This window comes from Macaca mulatta, chromosome 14 (assembly GCF_049350105.2).
Source record: "Macaca mulatta isolate MMU2019108-1 chromosome 14, T2T-MMU8v2.0, whole genome shotgun sequence".
NCBI classification, from domain to species: domain Eukaryota; kingdom Metazoa; phylum Chordata; class Mammalia; order Primates; family Cercopithecidae; genus Macaca; species Macaca mulatta.
In genome coordinates, this window is record NC_133419.1 from 72,439,816 (window position 1) to 72,466,802 (window position 26,987).

Below are 26,987 nucleotides of genomic sequence, written 5' to 3' on the forward strand. Positions count from 1 at the left end.
GTAGGGAGCGGTGGCTCAAGCCTGTAATCCCAGCACTTTGGGAGGCCGAGATGGGCGGATCACGAGGTCAGGAGATCGAGACCATCCTGGCTAACACGGTGAAACCCCGTCTCTACTAAAAAAATACAAAAAACTAGCTGGGCGAGGTGGCGCCTGTAGTCCCAGCTACTTGGGAGGCTGAGGCAGGAGAATGGCGGGAACCCGGGAGGCGGAGCTTGCAGTGAGCTGAGATCCGGCCACAGCACTCCAGCCTGGGCGACAGAGCGAGACTCTGTCTCAAAAAAAAAAAAAAAAAAAAAATCAAATACACATAGTTGCTTGAAACAATAACTATTTTATTATATTCCAAGATGTTGTGAGTCAGGAATCTGGGCAAAACTCAGTCGGGCAATTCTTCTGCAAAGACCCCCACAACACATTCAAAGTCACTGGCAGAGGTTGTTGGGGGAGGGTATTGAAAAGAAGAGAAAAGTCACAGGTGGGTGCAATGGAGGGAGGGCAGAGGACTGCTGAATATGGTGCAGGACTCATCCATGATGGAGCCCTGGGGAGGCAGGGGCTTCATAACTAGACACTGGTCTCGTCACCTCAGACTCACCTGTAGCAGGAATAGATACTGAGGCCAGACTGAAAACACAGGCTCTGCCTTAGGAGAAGCTTTCTACTAGCCGAGTAAATGATAACAGTACTGGAGATGTTCCCAACATCATAATGGGAAAACATCACTTCACACTACATAAGAAAAACATAGGAGCAGTGCCAGTCATCTTCCCAGGTTAGTAGCAATTCTACTGCCTGAAAGAGTGTTGGAGAAATACAAACCAAGGATTAGGCACTTTTATCTTGAAAACATGAAGCTCTCTTTTCTTTCTTTCCTTCCTCCCTCCCTCCCTCCATCCCTCCCTCCCTCCCTCCCTCCCTCCCTTCCTTCCTTCCTTCCTTCCTTCCTTCTCTCTCTCTCTCTTTCTTTCTCTCTCTCTTCTTTTGTTTTGTTTTGTTTGTTTGTTTGAGACAGTTTCTCACTCTGACACCCAGACTGGAGTGCAGTGGTGCCATCACAGCTCACTGCAGCCTCGACCTCTAGGGCTCAAGCAATCCTCCCAGCTCACCCTCCCAAATGGCTGAAACTACAGGCTTGTATCACCACACCTGGCTAATTTTTGTATTTTTGTGTGCAGATGAGGTCTCCCTCTGTTGCCCAGGTGGTCTCGAACTCCTGGAATCCATCCACCTTGGCCTCCCAAAACGCTGGGATTACAGGCATAAGGCACCACACCCAGCCAGCTAACTTTTTTTATATTGGCTAATGAAAGAGTTTTAAGTTGGGACCCTATGAAGCATAAAGAAATAACTTTAGTTATTGAGTATTACTGTACATCTAATATCAGATGTACAGTAATACTCAAGTGTGCAATTGTGGATAACTTGAGTTCATGAAGTTTTTGTTTTTTGTCAAAAGAAGAATAAATTTATAGTGAAACTACCCAAAAAAGCAAAGTACAGAACAGTATGCTACCATTTGTGCACAGAAATGGGATACATGTGGTGTAAGTGCATCGAATTTACTGGACGTATGTCCAGGGACCAGAACCCTTGGTGGCTTCATGTTCATACTTTTGCAAGCACATGAATAGCATCCTTAACTTAAATGTACCATTGTACACATTCTAGTGTTATCAAAATTTACATAAATATTATCAAGTCAGAGAAGTCATTCTGTGTCTTAGTATTTTCGCTTCATACTTGGTATATTTATGTATGTATGCACACATACCTATATATATTTAAATAAGATTTATAGTCACATGGTCCAAAAATCAAAACAATGTGGAAAGGTTTACAGACAAAAGTCTCATGCCTAATCCTGTTCTCTTCTGCCAGGTGACCAAGTTATTAATTTCTTTTTTTTTTTTTTTTTGAGACGGAGTCTCGCTGTGTCGCCCAGGCTGGAGTGCAGTGGCCGGATCTCAGCTCACTGCAAGCTCTGCCTCCCGGGTTTTTACGCCATTCTCCTGCCTCAGCCTCCCGAGTAGCCGGGACTACAGGCGCCCACCACCTCGCCCGGCTAGTTTTTTGTATTTTTTAGTAGAGACAGGGTTTCACCGTGTTAGCCAAGATGGTCTCGAACTCCTGACCTCGTGATCCGCCCGTCTCGGCCTCCCAAAGTGCTGGGATTACAGGCTTGAGCCACCGCGCCCGGCCAAAGTTATTAATTTCTTTTCACACCTTGCCACAGAATTTTCACCTGCAAACACAGATATTCTTTTTTTTTTTAATGACAGAGTCATGTTCTGTTATCCAGGCTGGAGTGCGGTGGTGTGATCTTGGCTCACTGCAAACTCCTCCCAGGTTCAAGTGATTCTCCCATCTCAGCCTACTGAGTAGCTGGGATTAGAGGCATGTGACACCACACTCAGCTAATTTTTGTATTTTTAGTGGAGATGGGGTTTTACCATATTGACCAGGCTGATGTCGAACTCCTGACCTCAAATGATCCACCTGCTGCTTGCAGTGAGCGGAGATCACACCACTACACTTCAGCCTGGGCAACAGATCGAGACTCTGTCTCAAAAAAAAAAAAAAAAAAGATCTGCCTGCCTTGGTCTCCCAAAGTGCTGGGATTACAGGCGTGAGCCACCACACCCAGTCAACACAGACATTCTTACTGCTTTTTTACACAGAATTTTTTTTTTTTTGCATAGCATTTTTCTGCACCTTTCTTTTTCCACTTAACAATGCGCTTGGAGGTTTTTCCATATTTGTACATTAGGAGCTTCCTCTTTCTTTGTTACCACATTAAATTCCACGGGGTAGATGTACCATAATTTAACTGGGTCCTTATTGAAAGACAATTGAGCTGTCTCCTAGACAAAGCCTTGTGCACCTTCCCTAACAGAGGGTCTAACCAAGCAGGCAGGATGGGGTTATAAAGTAGGTGGGGAGGTGGGAGAGACTCCACCTTCCCAGGTGGGCTGAGAACAGAGGTAAGGCCCTGCAACAGGACGGAGGGAAAAGTGGGGATGAGAGATGGGAGGTGAGATAGCACCTCCATCTCCTGGGAGGCTGGGCTCTCTGCTGTCTTTGCCTCCACTGACCAACCACCATCTGTTCTTGCTCAGCCCCCTCCTCCATTTGCCACTGACCTGTTGGCCTCCCCCAACCTCTGAGCCTGCTTCTGCCTGGGTAATTTCCCAAGACCCAGGAGGGGTGAGTGGTGAGGTGTGATTGCCCCCATCCCTTTGCCTCCCACAGCATCTGCTCTGGGACCATGAACAATAGCTGACAGCTCCATGGCCTTTGCTGTCCCCATCTCAGCTTCCCTGGGCATCTAAACCTCAGCTGCCCTGGGGTAAGAGGACGGGCTGAGGAAGCAGAAGCCTGAGGCTGTCTAGAGTCTCACTCTTGCATCAGCAGGCCACCACCTGTGTTTCCTCCTTGTGCAAATTTGAAAAGAATTGCATAAAACACTGGAGAAATCCAAGAGGGGAAGTCCATAAGGGCGGTGGTTCCCTAAGTGATCACAGAGCAAGCTGGTGCCAGAGCCTGGACCTAGAGTGCTGTTGGTGGGAAGCAGGAGGAGGGTCCTGCCTCCAGGTCAGGGAAGGGCTCCCTCTCACCTCTACAGGCAGCGCGTGTCTTGGCTCAGCTGCCCTGTGGTGGATGCGGGGTGGGGAGGGCAGAGATCTGGGCCTGGGAAGGGGACAGTACACACTCTCGTGGCTGCTACCCCTCCCTCAGGCCTTGTCCACCTCTGACTGTGGCTCTCTGGCAGGAATAGATGGACATGGCCTGGCAGATGATGCAGCTGCTGCTTCTGGCTTTGGTGACTGCTTCGAGGAGTGCCCAGCCCAGGAGTTCGCGGGCCAGGACGGACCTGCTCAACGTCTGCATGAACGCCAAGCACCACAAGGCACAGCCCAGTCCCGAGGACGAACTGTATGGCCAGGTGAGGGCAGCCTGGTGGAGGACAGCATGCACACAGGTCAGAGGGTGACGGCATGAGCAATGGCAGGTCCAGTGTCCTCAGAACCCAGGGTGCCGCTGCCGACAAGGAAGGGGAGGGGCGGCCGGGGCCACCATGCCACAGGTGAGGCCACTGAGGCAGCTCGGGGAATATGAGCTCCAATTTGAACTTCAGGCTCAGGAGAGTGCCTATATTTTATTATTCTGGTCTCCTGGCCTGCTCCCTACAAGGGTTCACATTCCCAGAGGGCTGCGAATGTGCGCAGGGAGAGACTGTGGCAGGGACACAATCTGTGGGTTAAAGCGAAGAGAGGACAGTCTGAAAGCCCCATAACATCTGAGTCATTCCCAATATTCCATTTGCTTATTTTTAAATCGGGGTTAAAAAAAAAACACCCAAATACATAACATACATTTTTCCATTTGAGCCATTTTTAACTGTATGGTTCAGTGGTATTAAGTATGCTTATGTGGTTGTGCAACTGTCACCACCATCCATCTCCTGACCTCTTTCATCCACCAAAACTGAAACGGAAACTCTGTGCCCACCACTTCATTTGCTTTTCAGAACATTCTAGAGCACATCCTCCTTGCCAGGAAATGGTGTGGATGTAGACCTTTGAGAGAGACAGATGACTATCATTCTCAAGGCCATGAGCTATATGAGAGTGATGATATTTGTTGAGCCCCTACTATAGCAATGGAGTTCTTCTCATTGTACTCAGTAACTCTTTTGGAGGCAGCAACCCTTGACCCTGACAGGCAAGACCCATGTCTGCCAAACCCCAAGACCCATGATGTGCAAGGGTCTTGCAGGAAGACCAGGAGTTGGGACATCCAAGGAAAAGCAAGTGTGAAGTCAGGCCGGCAGGAAAGCATGTTCTGTGTCAGCCCGCACTGGGCGTGGGCCAGGGTGTGGGAGATGGGTAGATCTGGCTCGACTCCCATGGATTTCTTTACTGTTTCTCCTGGGTGCTCAGACCTGTCACGCCTCTGCCATCACTTGACCCTAGGTGCGAGGGTTCATCCCAGAAAATTTAAGCAATTGATTCATGATTTCTCAGGTTTTCTGAGTCCTGACCTAGAGTGATTTCCAAAGAGAAACCTCCACCATTTCTGCTTATCTTACCTGCCTTGTATTTACCTTTCTAGGATTGCCTTTTCCACATTTAGTCAAATCTAGGTTCAGACCCACATGCAGGCTACAGCTCCTCCATTCTGCACCACTCTCTGGATCTATCTAGAGTCTCCCCACCTGGACCTCCAGACCCTGGGAGAGCCAGACCAGCCCCTTGACCTCCACCCACCACACAACCTGGGCCAGGTTCTTCTCCTCCCTGTCCTCAGTTAAAAAAAAATTTTTTTTTTTTTTTTTGAGATGGAGTTTCACTGTTGTTGCCCAGGCTGGAGTGCAAGGGCATGATCTTGGCTCACTGCAACCTCCGCCTCCTGGGTTCAAGTGATTCTCCTGCCTCTGCCTCCTGAGTAGCTGAGATTACAGGCGACTGCTACTGTGCCCAGCTAATTTTTTGGGTATTTTTAGTAGAGACAGGGCTTCTCTATGTTGGTCAGGCTGGTCTCGAACTCCTAACCTCAGGTGATCTGCCCGCCTCCTTAAATCTTAACTTCACTATTTACCCTGGGTGTAGCTTACTTAAACTCTGTAAAAATGGGGCCGGGCGCGGTGGCTCAAGCCTGTAATCCCAGCACTTTGGGAGGCCGAGGCGGGCGGATCACAAGGTCAGGAGATCGAGACCATCCTGGCTAACACGGTGAAACCCCGTCTCTACTAAAAAAATACAAAAAACTAGCCGGGTGTGGTGGCAGGCGCCTGTAGTCCCAGCTCCTCGGGAGGCTGAGGCAGGAGAATGGCATGAACCCGGGGGGCGGAGCTTGCAGTGAGCTGAGATCACGCCACTGCACTCCAGCCTGGGGCACAGAGCAAGACTCTGTCTCAAAAACAAAACAAGACAAAACAAAACAAAAAAAATGGGGGTAAGGATTCATACTGGGTCGTTGAGAGAATAAAGCACAAAAGCCTTGGGGACTTTGCACCTATGGTGTTCTATACCTGAGTGTTCTTTGTCTCCCTTCTATATACAGCCCACCCACCCACTAAAACCATACCCTCCCTGAGGGTAGAGATGTTACTGGTTTTCTTCACTGTGGTATTCCTAGGACCTAGTACAGTGCCTGATGTATAATAAGCACTCAGTTAATATTGGCTGGATGCAAAATGAATAATAGAAATAAGCTGAATAACATGAAATAGACCGGACGTGGTGGCTCATGCCTGTAATCCCAGCACTTTGGGAGGCCAAGGTGGGTGGATCACCTGAGGTCATGAGTTCGAGACCAACCTGGCAAACATGGTGAAACCCCGTCTCTACTAAAAATACAAAATTAGCTGGGCATGGTGATGCGTGCCTGTAATCCCAGCTACTTGGGAGGCTGAGGCAGGAGAATTGCTTGAACCCGGGAAGTGGAAGTTGCAGTGAGCCAAGATCATGCCACTGCACTCCAGCCTGGGCAACAAGAGCAAAACTCTGTCTCAAAAACAAGTTAGTTTAATAACATGAAATAACTTTTTAAACCGTTAAGAGCTGTACTACTAGTAATTACTCTTCCAGACAGTGGCTCCACCTCATCTCCTATATCCCCTGTATTACCTTCTCTTAAAAGCCAAAATTAAGTAAGCATGGTGGCTCACGCCTATAATCTTAGTATTTTTGGAAGCTGACATGAGCCAAGGAGTTTGACACCAGCCTAGGCAACATAGTGACACCCCACCTCTACAAAAATAGTTTATATTAGCCAGGCATAGTGGCATGTGCCTGAATCCCAGCTCCTCGGGAGGCTGAGGTGGGAGGATTATTTGAGCCCAGGATGTTGAGGCTGCAGTGAGCTATGATCACACCACTGCACTCCAGCCTGGTCAACAGAGCAAGATCCTGTCTCGAATAAATAAATAAATGAATAAATAGAAGGAAAAGCACCAATACTGTAACTGCCTCTGTCCCCAGGTGGGGGCTCCTCAAGGGCCCTCTTCAAGGGCCCTCCCCAGGAAGTGTTTCTCTGGATGACCTACCTGGGGCAGAGGAGCCAGAATATGGAGGAGATGGCTGTGGTGGGGAGAGATTTAGTCCTGTGTCTTCCTCACCCAGTGCAGTCCCTGGAAGAAGAATGCCTGCTGCACGGCCAACACCAGCCAGGAGCTGCAACTTTAAACTGTACAACTTTAACTGGGACCACTGTGGTAAGATGGAGCCCGCCTGCAAGCGCCACTTTATCCAGGATGCCTGTCTCTATGAGTGCTCACCCAACTTGGGGCCCTGGATCTGGCAGGTATGTGTGCCATTCCCATAAACATGAGCCTCAGCAAAGAGCAGAGCCTGCCAGCCACTTGCAGGGAGGGCTTGGTCCAGGAATTCAGGTCTGAGGGTGGTGGATGCTCTGCCCCCTCCCACAGCTCTGGTCCCCTTCGAGGATAAAGCTGCTGAGATATGTGGCTGACAGGAGCGTTCCGTCTCCTCCCCACTCAGGTCAACCAGAGCTGGCGCAAAGAGCGCATCCTGAATGTGCCCCTGTGCAAAGAGGACTGTGAGCGATGGTGGGAGGACTGTCGCACCTCCTACACCTGCAAAAGCAACTGGCACAAAGGCTGGAATTGGACCTCAGGTGAGGGCCGGGAGGAGACGAGATGAGGAGTGGGAGTGGGGCTTTAGGGTTGGGAGGGGTGCAGTCTGGCCCAGAAGCTCAGGGTCTTATGTTCTCCTCCCTCAGGGATTAATGAGTGTCCGGCCCGGGCCCTCTGCCGCACCTTTGAGTCCTACTTCCCCACTCCAGCCGCCCTTTGTGAAGGCCTCTGGAGCCACTCCTTCAAGGTCAGTAACTACAGTGGAGGGAGCGGCCGCTGCATCCAGATGTGGTTTGACTCAGCCCAGGGCAACGCCAATGAGGAGGTGGCCAAGTTCTATGCTGCGACCATGAATGCTGGGGCCCCGTCCCGTGGGATTATTGGTTCCTGATCCAAGAAGGGTCCTCTGGGGTTCTTCCGACAACCTATTCTACTAGACAAATCCACATGTGTCTTGTGTCTTGTAATCTGGGGACGAGTGGGTTGGAGGGACACATTGCTTCATCTTTTCCATTGACAGGCCCCAAATCGGGCTGGAACTAGCCTGATGTTCACTGGGAAGCAGGGTGTGGAGGTTGAGCTAGAATCCAGGTATCTGATCCCTTAGTTTGGGTCTCTTATCCCTGCACTGGCTTCCCCCTCACGCCAAGCTCATCCCACCAGCACTACACATGGAGAAAGACACAGATAGAGAGAAGAAGGTCAGAGTTAGCTGATGAGTTATTGGGATTCAAGTTGGGAAGAGAGTTTCTTTTCCCTTCACTCACTAGATACAGGCTGGATGGAGATATTGGTGGGGAGGAGGATCTCAGTGATGAACATTTACCTTGTTTCTATCTATTTATTTCTTTAGTTATTTGAGACAGGAATCTTGCTGTGTTGCCTAGGCTGGTCTTGAACTCCTGGGCCCAGACAATACTCCCTCCTTGGCGTTCCAGAGTGCTGGGATTATAGGCATGAGTCACTGTGCCTGACCTGCTTTTTTAAAAAACAATGACAACTAATGTTGCAATTAACAATCTTTTACTTAGTGGAACGTTACATTTAAATTCCAGAAAAGGGCCGGGCGCGGTGGCTCAAGCCTGTAATCCCAGCACTTTGGGAGGCCGAGACGGGCGGATCACGAGGTCAGGAGATCGAGACCATCCTGGCTTACACGGTGAAACCCCGTCTCTACTAAAAAATACAAAAAACTAGCCGGGCGCGGTGGTGGGCGCCTGTAGTCCCAGCTACTCGGGAGGCTGAAGCAGGAGAATGGCGTGAACCCGGGAGGCGGAGCTTGCAGTGAGCTGAGATCCGGCCACTGCACTCCAGCCTGGGCGGCAGAGCGAGACTCCATCTCAAAAAAAAAAAAAAAAAAAAAAATTCCAGAAAAGATTATTGGGTCAAGAGTACATATAATTTTGAGAGTTACAACTTTATGGAGGTTGTATCAATGTGGCTCCCCCACCAGCAAAGTATAAGAGTGCCTCTTTCTCCACTGGGTGTGATGGCTCATGCCTGTGATCTCAGCACTTTGAGATGCTGAGGCAGGAGAATCTCTTGAACCCAGGAGTTCAAGATCAGCCTGGGCAACATGGTGAAACCCCATCTCCACAAAAAACTAAAAAAATCAGCTGGGCATGGTGGTGTGCACCTGTAGTCCCAACTACTAGGGAGGCTGAGGTGAGAGAATCGCTTGAGCCCCAGCAGGTTGAGGTTACAGTAAGCTATGATCATGCCACTGCACTCCAGCCCAGGTGACAGGGCAAGAACCTGTTTCAAAAAAAAAAAAAAGAGAGAGAGACTGCCTGTTTCTCCACAACCCTGTCAACCCACTATGCCATCAAACTTTGATTTTCTACTCATCTTACAGGTGGGGAAAGGGCAGCTCAGTGCAATTTTCATCTGCCATTGTTCTGAGATCTTTCCATGTTGACCTACTGAGATGTTAAATTACTGGGTAATAATCCATTCTGTGTATACATCACACTGAATTCAGTCTCCTACTGACGGGCATTGGAAGGAATGGGGTTCTTTTATGATCTTGACATTGCTGAAAGCCACAAGCCAGTTATTTGGTAGAATACTCCTCCATTTGGGTTTGTCTGTTTCCTCATGATTCATTGAGGTTATGCATTTTGGGCACGAATACCCTACATGGTTGTCCCGTGCATCATAACGGGAGGCACGTGGTGAAGGGTTTGCCTATTCCTGGTGACGTTAACTTTGATCTTTTGGTTGAGATCGTGTCTGCCACATTTCTCCACTACACTTTCCCCTTTGTAACTAGTAAACATGTTGTAGGGAGAGACTGGAGAACTAGAGATACTCTATTCATCAGCACACTTCCACTGACATGTTCTAGTACCTGATGGACCTTTTTTTAAAAAGGGAAAACAAAAGCTAAACATGTCTTACTATGTTACAGCTCTTTCACCAACCCTTCAATACTTTTCAGTGGTATCAACTGTAAAAACCAAACTTCTTCAAAGTAGCACAGAAGACTGTGCCCCTCCTCTGAGCCCTCAAGCCAAATCTCTCCCACACCACCCCCACAAATGAGCTTCAGTCACACTTCTCATGTTGGGGGTCTTTGCTCCAGCAACTCTTTCTCTGCATGCCTGAAACGTTCTTTAATCCTCTGCAGTCTAGCACTTTGTGGCCACTTAGATCACAACCTACAATTCCCCCCAAAAATGACTTCTTACCACTCAACCTAACAAAGCCACTCAGCTGATTTCTCATCACATTATTCTGTGTCCTTGTGCAGATTTTTGTCTACTGTGTTTGTTGTCTGCCTTTTCCCTAACAAAACATACTCTCCTGAAAGCAGGGTTTTGTCTATGTCATTTTAAGCTACATCCCCAGGGTCTGGGTCAGTGCCTGGCACCGAGAATGTGCTCAGTAAGTTAAGGAATCGCTGCATCCATTCTGTCAGTCAACAAGTCCTTCTGAGCATCCTGTCCACTGGCCCATGCTGGTCTCAGCTGACAGGAAGGGAACTGAGTTCCTTACAAGGTCTGGCGGGGACAGACAGTTCTGAGAACCAGTGACTCTTAGAACAAGGAGATGAGGCTTTCACAGAGGGAAGCACAGAGTGTGGTGTTGTTCTGCTGAAGCCCAAAGAGGTCAGGGAAGGCTTCCAAAGGAATAATGTTTGCCAAGCACAAAACAGCACGGGGAATGGCATTCCATGGACAGGTCTCGGCAAGTGCAAAGGCTTAGAGGTAATAGAAGTGCAAGCAGAATTCCAGGGTGGCTGAGATAGGAGTTATGAGGGGAGTGGGCAGCAGTTAAGGCCAAAGAAGAAACACTGGATCTGCATTCCTTAGGACAGTGCCCTGTGGGCCCCTCAGAAAGCTTCTCACCTGCAACTGCTAGGTGCAAGAAGTCAGGCTTAGAATCAGACTGAGATCAGTAGTTCCTGCAGCTGGGAAGATGAGTGATGTGAGATTGCATGTGTGATAGGCTGGCACTCAGGGAAGAACTCAGGGTTCTCTCCTCCCCAGTCTGAGGCCCCTCTCCTGCTTCCTGAAGCCCAGAGTCTCTACCTCGGTGAGTCAAACACCTTCCTGTTATCTGCCTGGTCCTAGGGCAATCTTTGGGTTGGGGTTAGAAGGAATGCCAATGGTTAACCTTGTGGTATTAAGCGTCCAGCTCAGGCAGATACTGTCTGGACTGGTCCAAGCTGACTGCCTGACTGCCCCTCCCTGCTGGTCCTAGCACCCAGACTCCAGATAGGAACACCACCTCCTTCAGAGCAGGGCTCTGAGACTCCACAAGTGGTGAGGACTTACCAGAGGAACTGAACTTGATCTCCAACGCAACCTTCCACTTGCTGGTATTATTCTGAACCCCTCATGGCCCGGGGGCCTGGCTCAGGGGGCAGGTCTCACTTCTGCAGTGGAGGGGGCATAAAGTTCAGTTCATGATCAGCCCCCAGGCCAGGGGCAGAGGATGAGAGGGCAGGAGCTCCATCTAGAGGAGCTCCCATGTTCAGGTGTTCCTAGACACCTGCCTGCCCTTCTCCAATCAGCACTGGGGTATAAAGAAGGAAAGAGGCCTGAGGGTTCCAGAGGCCTCTACCTGCTGGGGTCTTCAGAGGACTCAACCCTCTGGGAAATACAAATACAATCCTCAGCCCTCCAAACAACTGAATGGACACCTCTTGGCCAAAGAGACCCCGGAGAAACTTTAAAATCTAAGTTTCCTGGCCATGATGATAAGTCACTCATACCTCAGTACACCTGCTTCCTCATGAACCGTTACCAGGCTTCTTTCCCAAGACCTAAATAGAAACCAGCCTTGGAAAACCAAGAACAGGAGACTCCTTCACTGATTTCAACTTCAACCAACTGCCAGACTCCTTTCCCTTTCCCGATTTTGACATGACAGCTGATCAACTTACAAAACATTCCTTGCTGATCAATGACTCTCCACCATGGACCAGTTCTGGCTGGTTTACAGAGGCAGCACACAAAGTTCTTTGGGTCCTGTGTTTCACCTTTTGACATATAGAGCCTAATTCGACCACATTTTAATGTCTCCACCCCGAAGAGAATATGGGACATATTTAACATGTTTTTTGGTACACATGTGTGCAACTCTCATGAATATTCAGAAATCATCTTAAAACTTATTAAATATGTATGTTTAGCCAACTCATTTAGTGTAAAACCCCTGTCCTACCCTCACTTCAATTCCTAGCTTGTAGGTTGCAACCCGACAAAAGAAATAAAGCTCTCCCTTCCAAATGTACATATCTTGTGATTGTAAGCCAACATAACTGAAGACAAGAGTAGGATCCATGGAGCAGCTCAGGTTCCCCCCAGCGTGAGTGAATGCACTGGTGCCAGGCAGAGCCATTGACAGCTCAGTTGTTTCCCTGTCAGCTTTTGGAGGAAGGTGGGTAAGCTCTCCCCGATCTAAGATCTCCCACTTTTGAATTGAGATCTCGAGGACTTCATTTTTTCACCCTGATTCCCTCCATCCAGACCCTGCAAAGGCCATCTTTTTTGGCCCCAGGTTTCTAGTTGGGGAGGTTGGGGGCAGTTCAGCCTGACTCATCTGGCCTATCAGGTTTGGTGAGGATGCTTGCCCTCTAGTGGCACACGAAGGAATGTCTTATGCTCTTCTGGGGAACCTAGATTCTAAGGAGACAGTCCCAGACCAGCTGCCATCAGGAACCTACATGTTTCAGAATTATAAGAAAAAGTCTTGTGGATATTTTGGATCCTGGAAAAAAGCTAATTTAGAACAATATAAAGATTTATAGGCCAAAATGGAGAACTTTTGACAGAACATTTGACACGCCTAAATTAGTTTATTTGCATGCACAGTAGGGTTCAGGACCTCTCAGAAGCAATGGGAGGCCTTTTTTTTTTTTTTTTTTTTTTTTTTTGAGACAGAGTCTCACTCTGTCATGGGGAGTGGAGTGGAGTGGCACGATCACGGCTCACTGCAGCCTCGACCTCCCGGGCTCAACCATCCTCCCACCTCTGCCTCTCAAGTAACTGGGACTACAGACATGCACCACCACACCCTGCTAATTTCTTTATTTTCATTTTTAAATTTTTTATAGAGATGGGGTTCACCATGTTCCCCAAGCTGGTCTCAAATTCCTGGAGTCAAGGAATCCTCCCATGGGAGACCATTTTTAAGTGGTATTATGAGAGCTCTAAACACAGTCAGGCGTCTCAGTTAACCTCCTTAAATGAGACTAATTCAAAACTGAAGGGGTCTAATTCAAAACCTGACCAGCATATTCAAACCTATCTGCCACTATTGGACATGTAGCTGGAGACACTGCACAAAGAATTACAGCCCAACAAATTGAATTACCTGGCTCAAGTATTTAATTGCTTCAGATTTTCTTTTAGTCAAACAAAGAAAAGTCTGTGCAGTGGCTCATAACACCTATTGCACTTACATTGACACTTCAGGTGAAGTAGAAACTCATATAGGGCTGGGCACAGTGGCTCATACCTGTAATCCCAGCACTTTGGGAGGCTGGGGCCAGAGGATCACTTGAGCTCAGGCCCACCTGAGCAACAAGGTGAAACCCTGTCTCTACAAAAACTACAAAAATTAACGAGGCATGGTGGCACATGCCTGTAATCCCAGCTATTTGGGAGGCGAAGGCAAGAGGATCACTTGGGCCTGGGAGGCATAAATTGTAGTTAGCCTAGATTACGCAATTGCATTCCAAACTGATAGAGCAAGACTCTGTCTCAAAAACAAAACAAAACAAAGCAAAACAAAAACAAAAAGAACAGAAACTCATATAGAAAGAATTTCCAAACAAGCTAAATGATTACAAGAAATAAAACTACTGATCCTGGCCGGGCGCGGTGGCTCAAGCCTGTAATCCCAGCACTTTGGGAGGCCGAGGCGGGCGGATCACAAGGTCAGGAGATCGAGACCACAGTGAAACCCCGTCTCTACTAAAAATACAAAAAATTAGCCGGGCGCGGTGGCGGGCGCCTGTAGTCCCAGCTACTCAGGAGGCTGAGGCAGGAGAATGGCGTGAACCCAGGAGGCGGAGCTTGCAGTGAGCCGAGATCGCGCCACTGCACTCCAGCCTGGGCAACAGCGTGAGACTCCGTCTCAAAAAAAAAAAAAAAAAAAAAAAAAAAACTACTGATATCTGTTTAGTTGGCTTTCTACCAAACAGAAATTCCTTTCAAGATGCTGTTGAAAGCTGGGCGTGGCAGCTCACGCCTGTAATCTCAACACTCTGGGAGGCCGAAGCAGGTGGGTCACCTGAAGTCAGAAGTTTGTGACCAGCCTGGCCAACATGGTGAAACCCCATCTCTACTGAAAAATACAAAAAATTAGCTGGGTGTGGTGGCGGGCACCTGTAATCCCAGCTACCTGGGAGGCTGAGGCAGGAGAACCCACTAGGCAGAGATTGCAGTGAACCGAGATCATGCCACTGCACTCCAGCCTGGGTGACAGAGTGAGACTCCATCTCACAAAAAAAAAAAAAAAAAAAAAAGATGCTATTGAAGTCTTTGTTATAATTATAGTCTCCATCAAACTTTTCTTCATAACATTTAAATTACTCGTAATATAGGACAGGCGTGGGAGCTCAAGCCTGTAATCCCAGCACTTTCGGAGGCCCATGGGGGTAGATCACTTGAGATCAGGAGTTCAAGACCAGCCTGGCCAACATGGCAAAGCCCTGTCTCTACTAAAAATACAAAAATTAGCCAGGAGGCGGAGGTTGCAGTTAGCCGAGATCATGCCACTGCACTCCAGCCTGGGCAACAGAGGGATACTCTGTCTAAAAAATAAATATAAATAAATAAATAACTTTATAATATGTATAACCAATTGCTGTAAGTCTGCTGCTAAACCAGAATTATGCTGGCTTAATCCATATAACTTACAGACAAGTTAAATTAATAGCCCTACCTTTTGGCCCTTATGTTGCTTGATAGACCTTAGGGGTTGATGAGTACCTGCCCACCTCTATTTCTGTCTGGCCAAGATGTTCAATTGGCTATAAGTCTCTTGGCCACAAGGGTCCCACGAAGGGACTGGATGGACCTGGAGCAGGTAGCCCCACCGTCCTGGCAATGACATGGTACAAACAATTTGGCCATTGATGCTGACTATGGCAGATCTTGGCTAAAAGGAAGAAATGTGGAATAAAAAGAAAATCCAAAGACCCCTGAACTGACTGAACAAACCCCTCCTGGCCAAGGACAACCCAGAAAAACTTTAAAATCTAAGTTTCCTGGCTATGATAAGACAGGAGGCTGGTCACACCTCAGTATACCCTCTTCCTTACTGTTACCAGGCTTTTTTCCTAAGAGTTAAGCGGAATCCTGTCCTGGAAAACAGAGTATGGAAGACTCCTCTGCTGACTTCAGCTTCAACTGCCTGATGCCATGGCCAGACTTCACTCTCTTTTCATGATTTGACATGACAGCTGACCAGCTCACAAAGTTATCCTTCCTGGTCAGTTCCTGTAACCATGGGCTGGTTCTGGCCGATTTACAGAGGCTGCACACAAAGTGCTTTTGTGTCCTGTATTTCACCTTTTGATGTGTACAGCCTAAGTCTGCATTTTAATGTTAAGTCTCAGCTGGGTAGGGTGGCTCAATGCCTGCAATTCTAGCACCTTGGGGGGCCAAGGCAAGAGGATTGCTTGAGCCTAGGAGTTCAAGACCAGCCTGGGCAACATAGTGAGACCTTGTCTCTATTTTTTTAATTTGCCATTTTCTCTTTTTTTTTTTCTGAGACAGAGTATTGCTCTGTCGCCCTGGCTGGAGTGAGATGGCGTGATCTCAGCTCACTGCAAGCTCTGCGTCCCGGGTTCACGCCATTCTCTTGCCTCAGCCTGCCGGGTAGCTGGGACTACAGGCTCCTGCCACCACGTCTGGCTAATTTTTTGTATTTTTAGTGGAGACGGGGTTTCACCGTGTTAGCCAGGATGGTCTCGATCTCCTGACCTCGTGATCCACCTGCCTTGGCCTCCCAAAGTGCTGGGATTACAGGCGCGAGCCACCACAAGAGGCCATCATTTGCAAGTTTCTTAACTGCATTACTGACTTTAGGGTGGAGCCCTTGGGGTAACAAGGTCAGGAAAGCATGCAGTTTCTACAGCCTAAGAAGCAGGCAAACTGGAAGGCAAGACAGATCCCCCAAAATAAGGGTCCCATTTTATACCAGATCCTGGATCAACTCCCCCCGCCCCGCCAAAAAGGGGAAATCAGCCCATCTTTCCTGGAAGTCTTCTCTCTCAGTGGGAGATAAGAGGGTATTTCCATACCTTTGAAGTGGCCAAGAGCATGCTTCTCTAATCTAAATGTGCAAAGAGGGCCGGGCACGGTGGCTCAAGCCTGTAATCCCAGCACTTTGGGAGGCTGAGACGGGCGGATCACGAGGTCAGGAGATCGAGACCATCCTGGCTAATGCGGTGAAACCCCGTCTCTACTAAAAAAAAAATACAAAAAACTAGCCGGGCGAGGTGGCGGGCGCCTGTAGTCCCAGCTACTCGGGAGGCTGAGGCAGGAGAATGGTGCAAACCCGTGAGGCGGAGCTTGCAGTGAGCTGAGATCCGGCCACTGCCCTCCAGCCTGGGCGACAGAGCGAGACTCCGTCTCAAAAAATAAATAAATAAATAAATAAATAAATAAATAAATATGCAAAGAGCTAAGTATTCACCCATAATTTCCATTGGCCATTCCTTAAAGTATATTTCCTACCTAGTTATTACACACCAAAGCTCTCTCATAATACGATGTAGTTTCTGATACCACCAAAAGTCAAAAACATCGGATACTGCAATGCAAAACAGAACAGAGCCTTACATTGTGAGAGGAATTCGTCAACTTTCAATTCCTGGGGTTCCAAGAGGAAAACAGGGTGTTTTTTTTTTTTTTTTCCAAAATGATGTCTCTGGCACCTCCTGTTTTTCCTGTGGAGTCCCACGCTGTTAGAGTTTGAATATCCTATTTTAATTAAGCTGACTCTTTTAACCACAGCGCTCTTAAAAATAAAAATCCTTTAATATCTCTTATTACCCGACTTCAGCCATGCCAAACTACCAATATTTCTGGCTTCTGAACTTTACCAAAGACAAACTCCCAGGTACTCAGAGAAAAAAAATTCACGACAGTTTGTGGAGGGAAAGAAAATCAACAGATGTTTGACAGGTATCAAACTAGAAAGGACTCATTCCCTAAGTTGGGAATTGAACCCTGAGCCTGGGCTGCCATTGTGAAAAGACAAAGTCTTTGCTACTGAGCTACAGCTCTGGGCAGTCTCCATTGCTCTTCCCAGAAGGAGACAGAGTCGCCAACTTTGAGCTTGCAAAGGCTTTTATCTAATCAAGATAATTTTTAGGACTAACAATGGCGTGGACTCCAAACTCCTGTCTGCTGGATGGTAGAAACCAAGAGAAAGTATCACCACATGGTTACAAGGTGAAGCTCCCAAGGACATAAAACAAGACGAAAGGCAAATTTCATCAAGCTTTTCAGGGACCTTCAGCAAAGTTTATAACTGATCAGTTTACTCGGCCATTTTGAACAGCGGGCTTACAGGTGTTGTAGTGAGAGACAGGACTAGCTCGATTTCCTAGGCCTACTAAGAATCCCTAAGCCTAGCTGGGAAGGTGACCACATCCACCTTTAAACATGGGGCTTGCAATTTAGCTTACACCCAACCAATCAGGTAGTAAAGAGAGCTCACTAAAATGTTAATTAGGCAAAAACAGGAGAGAGCACAGTGGGAGGGACAATAATCAGGATATAAAACCAGGTATTTGAGCTGGCAACGGCTACCCTCTTTGGGTCCCCTCCCTTTGTATGGGAGCTCTGTTTTCACTCTATTAAATCTTGCAACTGCACACTCTTCTGGTACATGTTTGTTATGGCTTGAGCTGAACTTTCACTTGCCGGCCATCACTGCTGTTTGCCGCCGTCGCAGACCCACTGCTGACTTCCACCCCTCCAGATCTGGCAGGGTGTGCACTGTGCTCCTGATCCAGTGAGGCACCCATTGCCACTCTGGATTGGGCTAAAGGCTTGCCATTGTTCCTACATAGTTAAGTGCCTGGGTTCGTCCTGATGGAGCTGAACACTAGTTGCTGGGTTCCACGGTTCTCTTCTGCGACCCACGGCCAATAATAGAGTTATAACACTCACTGCATGGCCCAAGATTCCATTCCTTGAAATCAGTGAGGCCAAGAACCCCAGGTGAGAGAACAAGAGGCTTGCTGCCATCTTGGGAGCTCTAGGAGCAAGGACCCCCGGTAACAGTAGGCCTGCATTCTATCCTAAGGTACCCCTCTTTATGGCAGAACAATATAGAAAGACACACAAAGCACACCCAGATTCGCTACAGCTTAAGGCTAGCTTCAGAAGTCTTTTTTCTCATTAACCAAAACTTTCCTGTGGTAGGGTGGGGAAAGTGAAGAGCCCAGGAAGGCCAGAGAAAGACCCACCTATCCCAGTGACACTGAATCAAAAGTTCAGGCAACCGCTCGTTGGTTAAGAAGGGATCTTTTCCAGGAGTTGCCTCAGCTCTTAAGTGTCCCCGTTTGGGGATCAAAAAGCTCTCGTGTCCCAAGATCCTGTACATGCACAATTCTGTCACCCACAGTCATCAGCAAAGAGTGAAAGGTAGATTAATCCAAAGAGAATAGTAATTAATATCCCATGGTGCTAAATCCATTCTTAGCCAAGAGGAACTTTACTCTGAGAGGGGCTTTTAACCCCCTAAATCTTAGAAGGGACTCTAATACTCCTGAGTTGGGCCTCAAACCCAAGTTCAGTCAAGTGTCTTTGCCTTCTATTAAGAGGGGCCTTTAACCCACTCTGTCTTAGGAGAGACTTTAACTCCCCTAAGTTGAGCCTCTAACCCAATACCATCCTTTACCTGGGTACCCCGCCACTTACCCAAAGATAGACCATTGGTGCTGTAGTCTATTTCCTTTGGGCTGGGTGTCTCCTTAGGGTTCGACAGGAAGATGTTACCAGAAAGCGATCCAGATCCAGACCCCAAGAGAAGGTTCTTGGATCTCACACAAGAAAGAATTCGGGGTGAGTCCATAGAGTAAAGTGAAAGCAAGCTTATTAAGAAGGTAAAGGAATACAGAATGGCTACTCCATAGGCAGGGCAGTGACTTGAGCTGCTCCACTAAGGATGCTTGTTGTTATTTCTTGATTATATGCTAAACAAGGGGTGGGTGATTAATGAGCTTTCAAAGGAAGCAGTGGCCAATTCCCGTAACTGAGGGTTCCTCTCCTTTTTAGACCATTTAGGTAACTTCCTGATGTTGCTGTGGCTTCTGTAATCACAGCACTGGTGGAGTGTCTTTTAGCATGCTAATATATTATAATTAGCATATAATGAGTGATGAGGACAACGAGAAGTCACTTTGGTCGCCATCTTGGTTTTGGTGGGTTTGGGCTGGCTTCTTTACCACATGCTGTTTTATGAGCAAGGTCTTTGTGACCTGTTATCTTTTTTTTTTTTTTTTTTTTTTTTGAGACGGAGTCTGGCTCCGTCGCCCAGGCTGGAGTGCAGTGGCTGGATCTCAGCTCACTGCAAGCTCCGCCTCCCGGGTTTGCGCCATTCTCCTGCCTCAGCCTCCCGAGTAGCTGGGACTACAGGCGCCCGCCACCTCGCCTGGCTATTTTTTTGTATTTTTTAGTAGAAACGGGGTTTCACTGTGTTAGCCAGGATGGTCTCGATCTCCTGACCTCGTGATCCGCCCGTCTCGGCCTCCCAAAGTGCTGGGATTACAGGCTTGAGCCACCGCTCCCGGCCTGTGACCTGTTATCTTGTGCTCACCTCCTAGCTCATCCTGTCACTTGGAATGCCACACCTCCTAGGAATGCAGCCCAGTAGGTCTTAGCCTCATTTTACCCAGACCCTATTCAAGATGGAATTGCTTTGGTTGAAACACCTCTGACAGACCCACCAGAGGAGCCCTTCAGTTTGCATTAATATGTGTGGCTACTTATTTCACAGATACTATGGGTCAAATGTCGGTACAATGTCAACAGCTCACCCTCTTGGTTGTTGAGTTTCCGCATTACACAAATAAGGAAGCAGGCCCAGAGGAGAGCCTGGGAAATGAAGTTGGAGAGACCCATCCTGGGGTTGCTTGATTTAGGGATTTAGACTGGGAATGACTCCTCCAAAGATCTAAAAGAAGAAACTGCATACTATGCATAGTGGGTTCTTTTCTGCCAGCCCTAAACAGCTCAAGAAGGGAGAGTCTCTCAGTTATGAGGCTGGGTGTGAAGCATTTTTTTTTTCTTTGAGAGAGGTCTTGCTATGTTGCCCAGGCTGGTCTCCAACTCCTGGGCTCAAGGGATCCTCCCACCTTGGCCTCCCAAAGTGCTGGGATTACAAATGTGAGCCACCACACCTCGCCTGAAGCATCTTGGTTCATGCATCTAGCAAACCTTTGGGCTGTGTCTCTCAACCCCATTGGACATGAGGTGTCCCTAAAACAATTATTTGGCTACAACCCCTTTAATATCCTGAACTTAGCTAAACAGTTATTTTAAAAATCAATATTCATATATAACTAAAGAAGAAACAGAGGAAAAGTAATTTGTAATATGTATTTCAATATATAAATATTCATTTTGACTCCATTAGCAGATAGATAGCAGTCACCGCCCTGCTTGCACTTGTTTTGAATCAGTGAGCCTGCAGCTGCCAAGTGCAGACTAACAAGAGGTAAATAACCCATATACCTCAAGCAGCTCTGACTTTAACTTATTCTTTTATTTATTTATTTTTTAATTTTTATCTCTTTTTAGACACGAGGTCTCACTATGTTGTCCCAGTTGACCTCAAACTCCTGCACTCAAGTGATCCTCTTGCCTTGGCCTCCAAAGTACTGGGATTATAGGTGTGAACCACTGTGCCTGGGCTTTTATGTTTTTTTTAAGTGCACATTTTAATATTTAGCTTGTCAGCCTTAAGTGATGAGGTCCAGAAAGCTTGAGGATAGCCACAAAGGAGCATAGATTCTAATTGTCCTGAATATACACTTCGATTCACAGCAGTTACAAGTGAGTTTTTAAGGAAATGGAATAGTTCCTAAGTTGTTTATCAATAATTTAAAATAAGATAGCATAAGCAATTGATTGGCTATACATTGTTTTTATATCACAAATTCCAGGAACAGATAATGGATGAGGCAGGTAGTCAGGGACAAAACACCTTGAAACAATTGTCTCTGGGCATGGGTGGGGAGGATGTGACTGAAGTTCCATACTCATGCCTTTCTGGGCCTGATAAATTGGGCATGTCTCACATCATGAGACTGCTCTGAGCTATTTTTCTTTTCTCAAACTTTATACCAAATTCTAGGCTGTGGGATTTCATTTGTTCAGTAAGTATGTATTGAGTATTTATGTAATTTAGAACTCTTCTGGGGTTACAATTTAACTTACTTTCTCACCTCCAAATCATTATCACCTCAGTGAGGACTAAACCCAATGATTTTTTTTAACTTGCCAAAATTCCTATCTATGGGGTCTGGGGAGTCATGCCCTACAAATCATAAATTCTCATCAGATGGGTTTTATTTAACCCTATATATCATGACTTACTTTCCAACCTGACTTTGGAATAACATGATGAGACAAGGAAGAAAAGCAAAATATTTTAATATTTTTACCTCAAAACATGTTTCTCTTCCAGGCCCTTCCAATTGTAAAGAGATTAATTAAAAGTGTAGCACCTTTTACAGATGTGAATAGGAAACACTTGTCATCTATTGTCTCTAACGGCAACTACTGTAAGACTTCAAAAGAACCTTGGTCTCCACAATCTTTTTTTCTCAACCTGAACGTTTCTTTTCTATCAATCCCAGGTCTTCAGACAAACTCAACCAACTGTCAACCATAAAATGTTTAAATTTACCTAGAGCCTGAAAACTCTGCCACCCCACTTTGAATTGTCCCGCCTTCCTGGACCAAACCAATGATTTATTTATTTATTTATTTATTTTTATTTATTTATTTTTAGTAGAGATGGGGTTTCACCGTGTTAGCTAGGATGGTCTCGATCTCCTGACCTCGTGACCCGCCCGTCTCGGCCTCCCAAAGTGCTGGGATTACAGGCTTGAGCCACCGCGCCCAGCCTATTTATTTATTTTTACATGGAGTCTCCCTCTGCTGCCTGTGCTGGAGTGTGGTGGTATGATCTCGGCTCGCAGCAACCTCTGCCTCCTGGGTTCAAGCGATTCTCCTACCTCAGCCTCCCGAGTAGCTAGGATTACAGGCGCCTGCCACCACGCCCAGCTAATTTTTTGTATTTTTAGTAGAGACAGGGTTTCACTATGTTGGCCAGGCTGGTCTCGAACTCCTGACCTCAATATCAGCCTGCCTTGGCCTCCCAAAGTGCTGGGCGTGAGCCACTGCGCCCAGCCGATGTATTTCTTAAATGCATTTGATTGATGTCTCATGCCTCCCTAAAATGTATGAAACCAAGCTGCACCCCAGACCACCTTGGGCACATGTTCTCAAGACCTCCTGAGGGCTGTGTCATGGGCCATGGTTACTCATATTTGGCTCAGAATAAATCTCTTCAAACATTTTACAGAGCTTGACTCTTTTCGTTGACATCAATGAGGCCTAATCTGATCACGCTGTAACACTGCAAGTCCCCATCCTTCTCCCCTAATTGTTTTCAAAAGCAGTGATCCGTTGAGGTGCTCATTTTTGTAACCCCAGTTTCTAGAAAAGTGCCTGGGTGAGAGTATGTAGGATCTCCATAAAAGTTGAATTAATGAATTTTGTAATGACTGCACCTCCAGACAGGAGCTGTCTTCTGGGCTCCCTGAGTCTCTGACAAACCTCTCCCACAACGAGTTTACCAACAGCAAGGACCTTCCTGGATGACTTCCACTGGGTTGGGGATTGAGGATTGAAAGGGGAGAGGCTGCGTGTGGAATATTCTGGCTGTGCTGACTGTGGACTTAGTCCTGTGTCTTCCCACATCGAGTGTAGTATCTGGAGGAAGAATGCCTGGGCTTCACTAGCACCACCGAGGAAGCCCATAAGAATATTTCCCATCTATGTGGATTCAACTGGGACCACTGTGGAGAGGTGGTACCTGCCTGCAAATGGCACTTCATCCAGGACACCTGCCTTTATGAGTGCCCCCCAAACTTGGGGCCCTGGATCCAGCAGGTACTCATGGCTTCCTGGCACCCAAGAGCTAGCAGAGGAGCTGAATTTTCCAGGCATCTCTGCAGGCTGCAACCCCAGCTCCAGTTCTATTCAGGGCTGGGTTGCTGGGATTCTTGAGCCTGAGACCTTCTTTTCTACCAAAATCTCCCAGGTGGATCAGAGCTGGCGCAAAGAGCAGGTACTGAATGTGCCCCTGTGCAAAGAGAACTGTGAGCAATGGTGGGAAGACTGTCACACCTCCTACACCTGCAAGAGCAACTGGCACAAAGGCTGGAACTGGGGACTCAGGTAAGGGCTGGGGTGGGGCAGGAAAGGAGGGATTTGGAAGTGAAGGTGCGTGGGGGTGGAACAGGTTTGTGACATTTTGGGTTTGTAGGGCGGCAGAATCAGAGACGCTTTTGGGCCCAGTGGCTAAAGGTCTTTCCTCTTCCCTCCAGGGTCTAACAAGTGCCAGGTGGCAGCTGCCTGACTACCTTTCCGTTTCTATTTCCTCACACCCACTGCTCTGTGCAGTGAAATCTGGAGTCACTCCTACACGGTCAGCAACTACAACCAAGGGAGTGGTCGCTGCATCTGGATATGGTTTGACCCGGCCCAGGGCAACCTCAGTGAGGAGGTGGTGAGGTTCTATGCTGCAGCCATGAGTGGGGCTGGGCCCTGGGCAGCCTGACCTCTCCTGCTCAGCCTGGCCCTAACGTTGCTCTGGCGGCTCAGCTGACTCCTTTTACCTTCTGATACTTGGTCATCCCTGCCCTGTTTAGCCCCACAGCTCCCAACTATTTGGTTCCTGCTCTATGGTCTTGTCTCTGACAGCCACTTTGAATAAACCAGACACCGCACATGTGTCTTGAGAATTATTCAGGTATGAATGGGAATGTGGCTGTTTTGTTTCCCAATTCTCATTGAGTGAAGCTAGTTAGACTGGGTTAGTTCCCAGTTCTGATGCTTGCTATGAACTAGCCTGATACTTAAGTATTCTTCTAAGGCAGGAAACATTCATAGCTCTCAATTTTATTTTTCCCTATAGCTCCAATCTAGAGCCAAGCTCAGTCGTTTTTCTTTTTTTGAGACAGGGTCTCACTCGCTCACCCAGGTTGGAATGCAGCGGCATGATCTCAGCTCACTGCAACATCTGCCTCCTGGGCTCAAGTGATCCTCCCACCTCGGCCTCCCAAATACTTGGAACTACAAGCATGTGCCACCACACCTGGCTAATTTCTCAATTTTTTGTAGAGAGGAAGTCTTGCAGTGTTGTCCAGGCTGGTCTCAAACTACTGGACTCAAACAATCCTCCTACCTCAGCCTTCTGAGTAGCTGAGAATATAGGTGTGAGCCTCCACACTCAACTAATAAATATAAGACATGTATTTTATATATATAATAGTAGAGACAGGGTCTCACTATTTTACCTAGGTTTGTCTCAAACTCCTGGGCTGGAGTGATCCTCCCAAAATTCTGGGATTACAGGCATGAGTCACTGTGTCTGGCCACAAGTCATGTTCATTTCTTGCTCAAGCTACAATGTTGAATGTGGGTTGTCAGGGGGGATTCTGTTCATTTCTCATTCCTGGACTACATTAGCAGCCAGCGGGTTCTGCTTCTCACTCAAGTACCCATGCTGATGGAGGCTCCATCTTCCATGAAGCAGGAAGAGGGAACTTGGCAAATTCCATAAGGCTCTTCAAATTTCCACCCATCACTTGTTTCTGTGGCCAAATCAAGTCATGAGCATGCCTAAATTCAAGAAAGCCAGGAAAACATAATCCTATCACATACTTGGAAGGAGAGGAGAATCACAAGGTTTGCAACAGACCTAATGATGACTAAAAAGGCTTTGTTATTTTCTCGTTAGTTTCTGTTTCTGGCATGGTCATAGTTACAAATTTAATTTTTTGGTTAGATCCTAGTAAGAAGGAGGACCAACTCTCTATACATATACAAGTAATTACATCAATATGAAAAGTGGAGCAATCCACCAATGACCGCCCTGGCTAGTCTTGTAAACAAGGCCAATTGATGCCCTTTTTGCCCTTCATTTGTTTCAATTTATTATTATTTATTATTTTTATTTTTTGAGACAGGGTCTCCTTCTGTTGCTCAGGCTGGAGTGCAGTGGCACAATCATGGCTCACTGCAGTCTTGACCTCCTGGGATCAAATGATCCCCCAACCTTAGCCTCCCAAGTAGCTGGGACTACAAGCACATGCCACCATGCTGGGCAAATTTTCTGTATTTTTTTGTAGAGATGGGTTTTGTCATGTTGCCAGGTTCAAGATGGGTCTTGAACTGCTGCACTCAAGTGATTCATTCACCTACCTTGACCTCCTAAAGTGCTGGGATTACAGGCGTGAAACACCTCTGCCAGACCACTGATTTCTTTTTTTGAACCAAAAGCATAGTTGATCAATGCAAAAGCTAATAATCGGACATTAACACAATTCAAAAATCTTGCACTTTAAAAGACACCCTTAAGAAAATTAAAAGACAAGCAACAGACTGGAGGGAAATATTTGCAAAACATATCTGATAAAGGATCCCTATCCATAAAATACAAAGAACACTTACAACTCAGTAATAAGAAGGCAGACAACCCAATCAAATAATGGGCAAAAGAAATGAACAAATATTTCATTAAAGACGATACACAAATTATGAATAGTTACACGAAAAGATGCTCAACATTATTAATCATTAGAAAAATGGAAACTAAAACCACAGTGATATACCATTTTATACCTACTAGAATGGCAATAATAATAAGACAGGCAATAACAAGTGTCGGCAAGGATGTGGAGAAATGGGAACCCTCACACGGTGCTGGTGGGGACGTAAAATGGCACAGCCCTTTGGAAAACAGTGTGTCAGTTTCTCTAAAAGTTAAATGTAAAACTGCCATACAACCCAAAATTCCACTCCCAGGTGTCTGCTCAGGAGAAATGAAAACAAGCATAACAAAACTTAAATATGAATATTTGTAATATTCATATTTATGTATGTAAATATGATGCATCATTTATGCATGTAAGTATGATGTATCATATTATGTATCACTATACATAATAGCCCCAAGCTGGCAATAACCTAAATTTTTAGCAACTGGTGAATGAATAGACAAAATGTGGTGAATCCATACAGTAGAAGACTGTGCAGCAATGAATCATGATGACACTTGCTATGTCGTGGATGAGCCTCAAAAACATTATGCTAAGTGAAAGAAGCCAGACCTAAGAGGCTTCATGTGGTTGATTTCACTTACATGAAATGTGCAGGAAAGACAAATTTATAAAGGCAGAAAGTAGGGTAGTAGCTGCCTGGGGCTAGAAGTGAGAACAGGGATTAATTGTAAATGGGCATGAGGGGGGATGAAAATTGAGGGTATGATTCTGAGTTTCTGTGGGGTGTGTTCGTGAGGGAAAGTATTCTAAGGAATTTGGCATGTGGCTCCATAAAAATCTATTATCTGAGACAAACTCCATTCCCATCATGAACTTTAAAATATTGGTTGGAAGCCAAGCATGGTGGCTTATACCTGTAATTTCAGCACTTTGGGAGGCTACGGCAGGTGGATCACTTGAGCCCAGGATTCTAGAACAGTCTGGGCAACATGGTGAAAGCCCGTCTCTACAAAAAAAAATACAAAAAATTAGTCAGGTGTGGTGGTCCGTGCCTGTAGTCCCAGCTATGCAGGAGGCTGAGACAGGAGGATCTCTTCAGCTCAGGAGGTAGAGGCT

General features: G+C 46.8%; 1 protein-coding gene, 1 long non-coding RNA gene and 1 pseudogene across 3 annotated transcripts; all 3 read left to right on the forward strand.

The window, feature by feature from the left end:
- The first annotated feature begins 3,471 nt into the window (after positions 1-3,471).
- On the forward strand, positions 3,472-8,042 carry LOC718347 (folate receptor gamma-like). The gene is given in 6 exon segments (XM_015115086.2): positions 3,472-3,594; positions 3,773-3,946; positions 7,128-7,180; positions 7,182-7,308; positions 7,506-7,641; positions 7,747-8,042. Coding segments are annotated over 5 exon segments (729 nt in total). The 5' UTR covers positions 3,472-3,594; positions 3,773-3,778; the 3' UTR covers positions 7,992-8,042.
- A 2,700-nt stretch (positions 8,043-10,742) lies between these two features.
- LOC144334329 (uncharacterized) lies at positions 10,743-12,340 on the forward strand. Its single transcript, XR_013404073.1, has 2 exons — positions 10,743-11,137; positions 11,306-12,340. It is a non-coding gene; the product is annotated as an uncharacterized LOC144334329 (long non-coding RNA).
- Positions 12,341-12,389: 49 nt separating this feature from the next.
- Positions 12,390-24,095, forward strand: LOC144334582 (folate receptor alpha-like; annotated as a pseudogene). The gene is made up of 4 exons (XR_013404545.1): positions 12,390-12,415; positions 23,047-23,256; positions 23,408-23,544; positions 23,674-24,095. The product of XR_013404545.1 is annotated as a folate receptor alpha-like (transcript).
- The last annotated feature ends 2,892 nt before the right edge of the window (positions 24,096-26,987 follow it).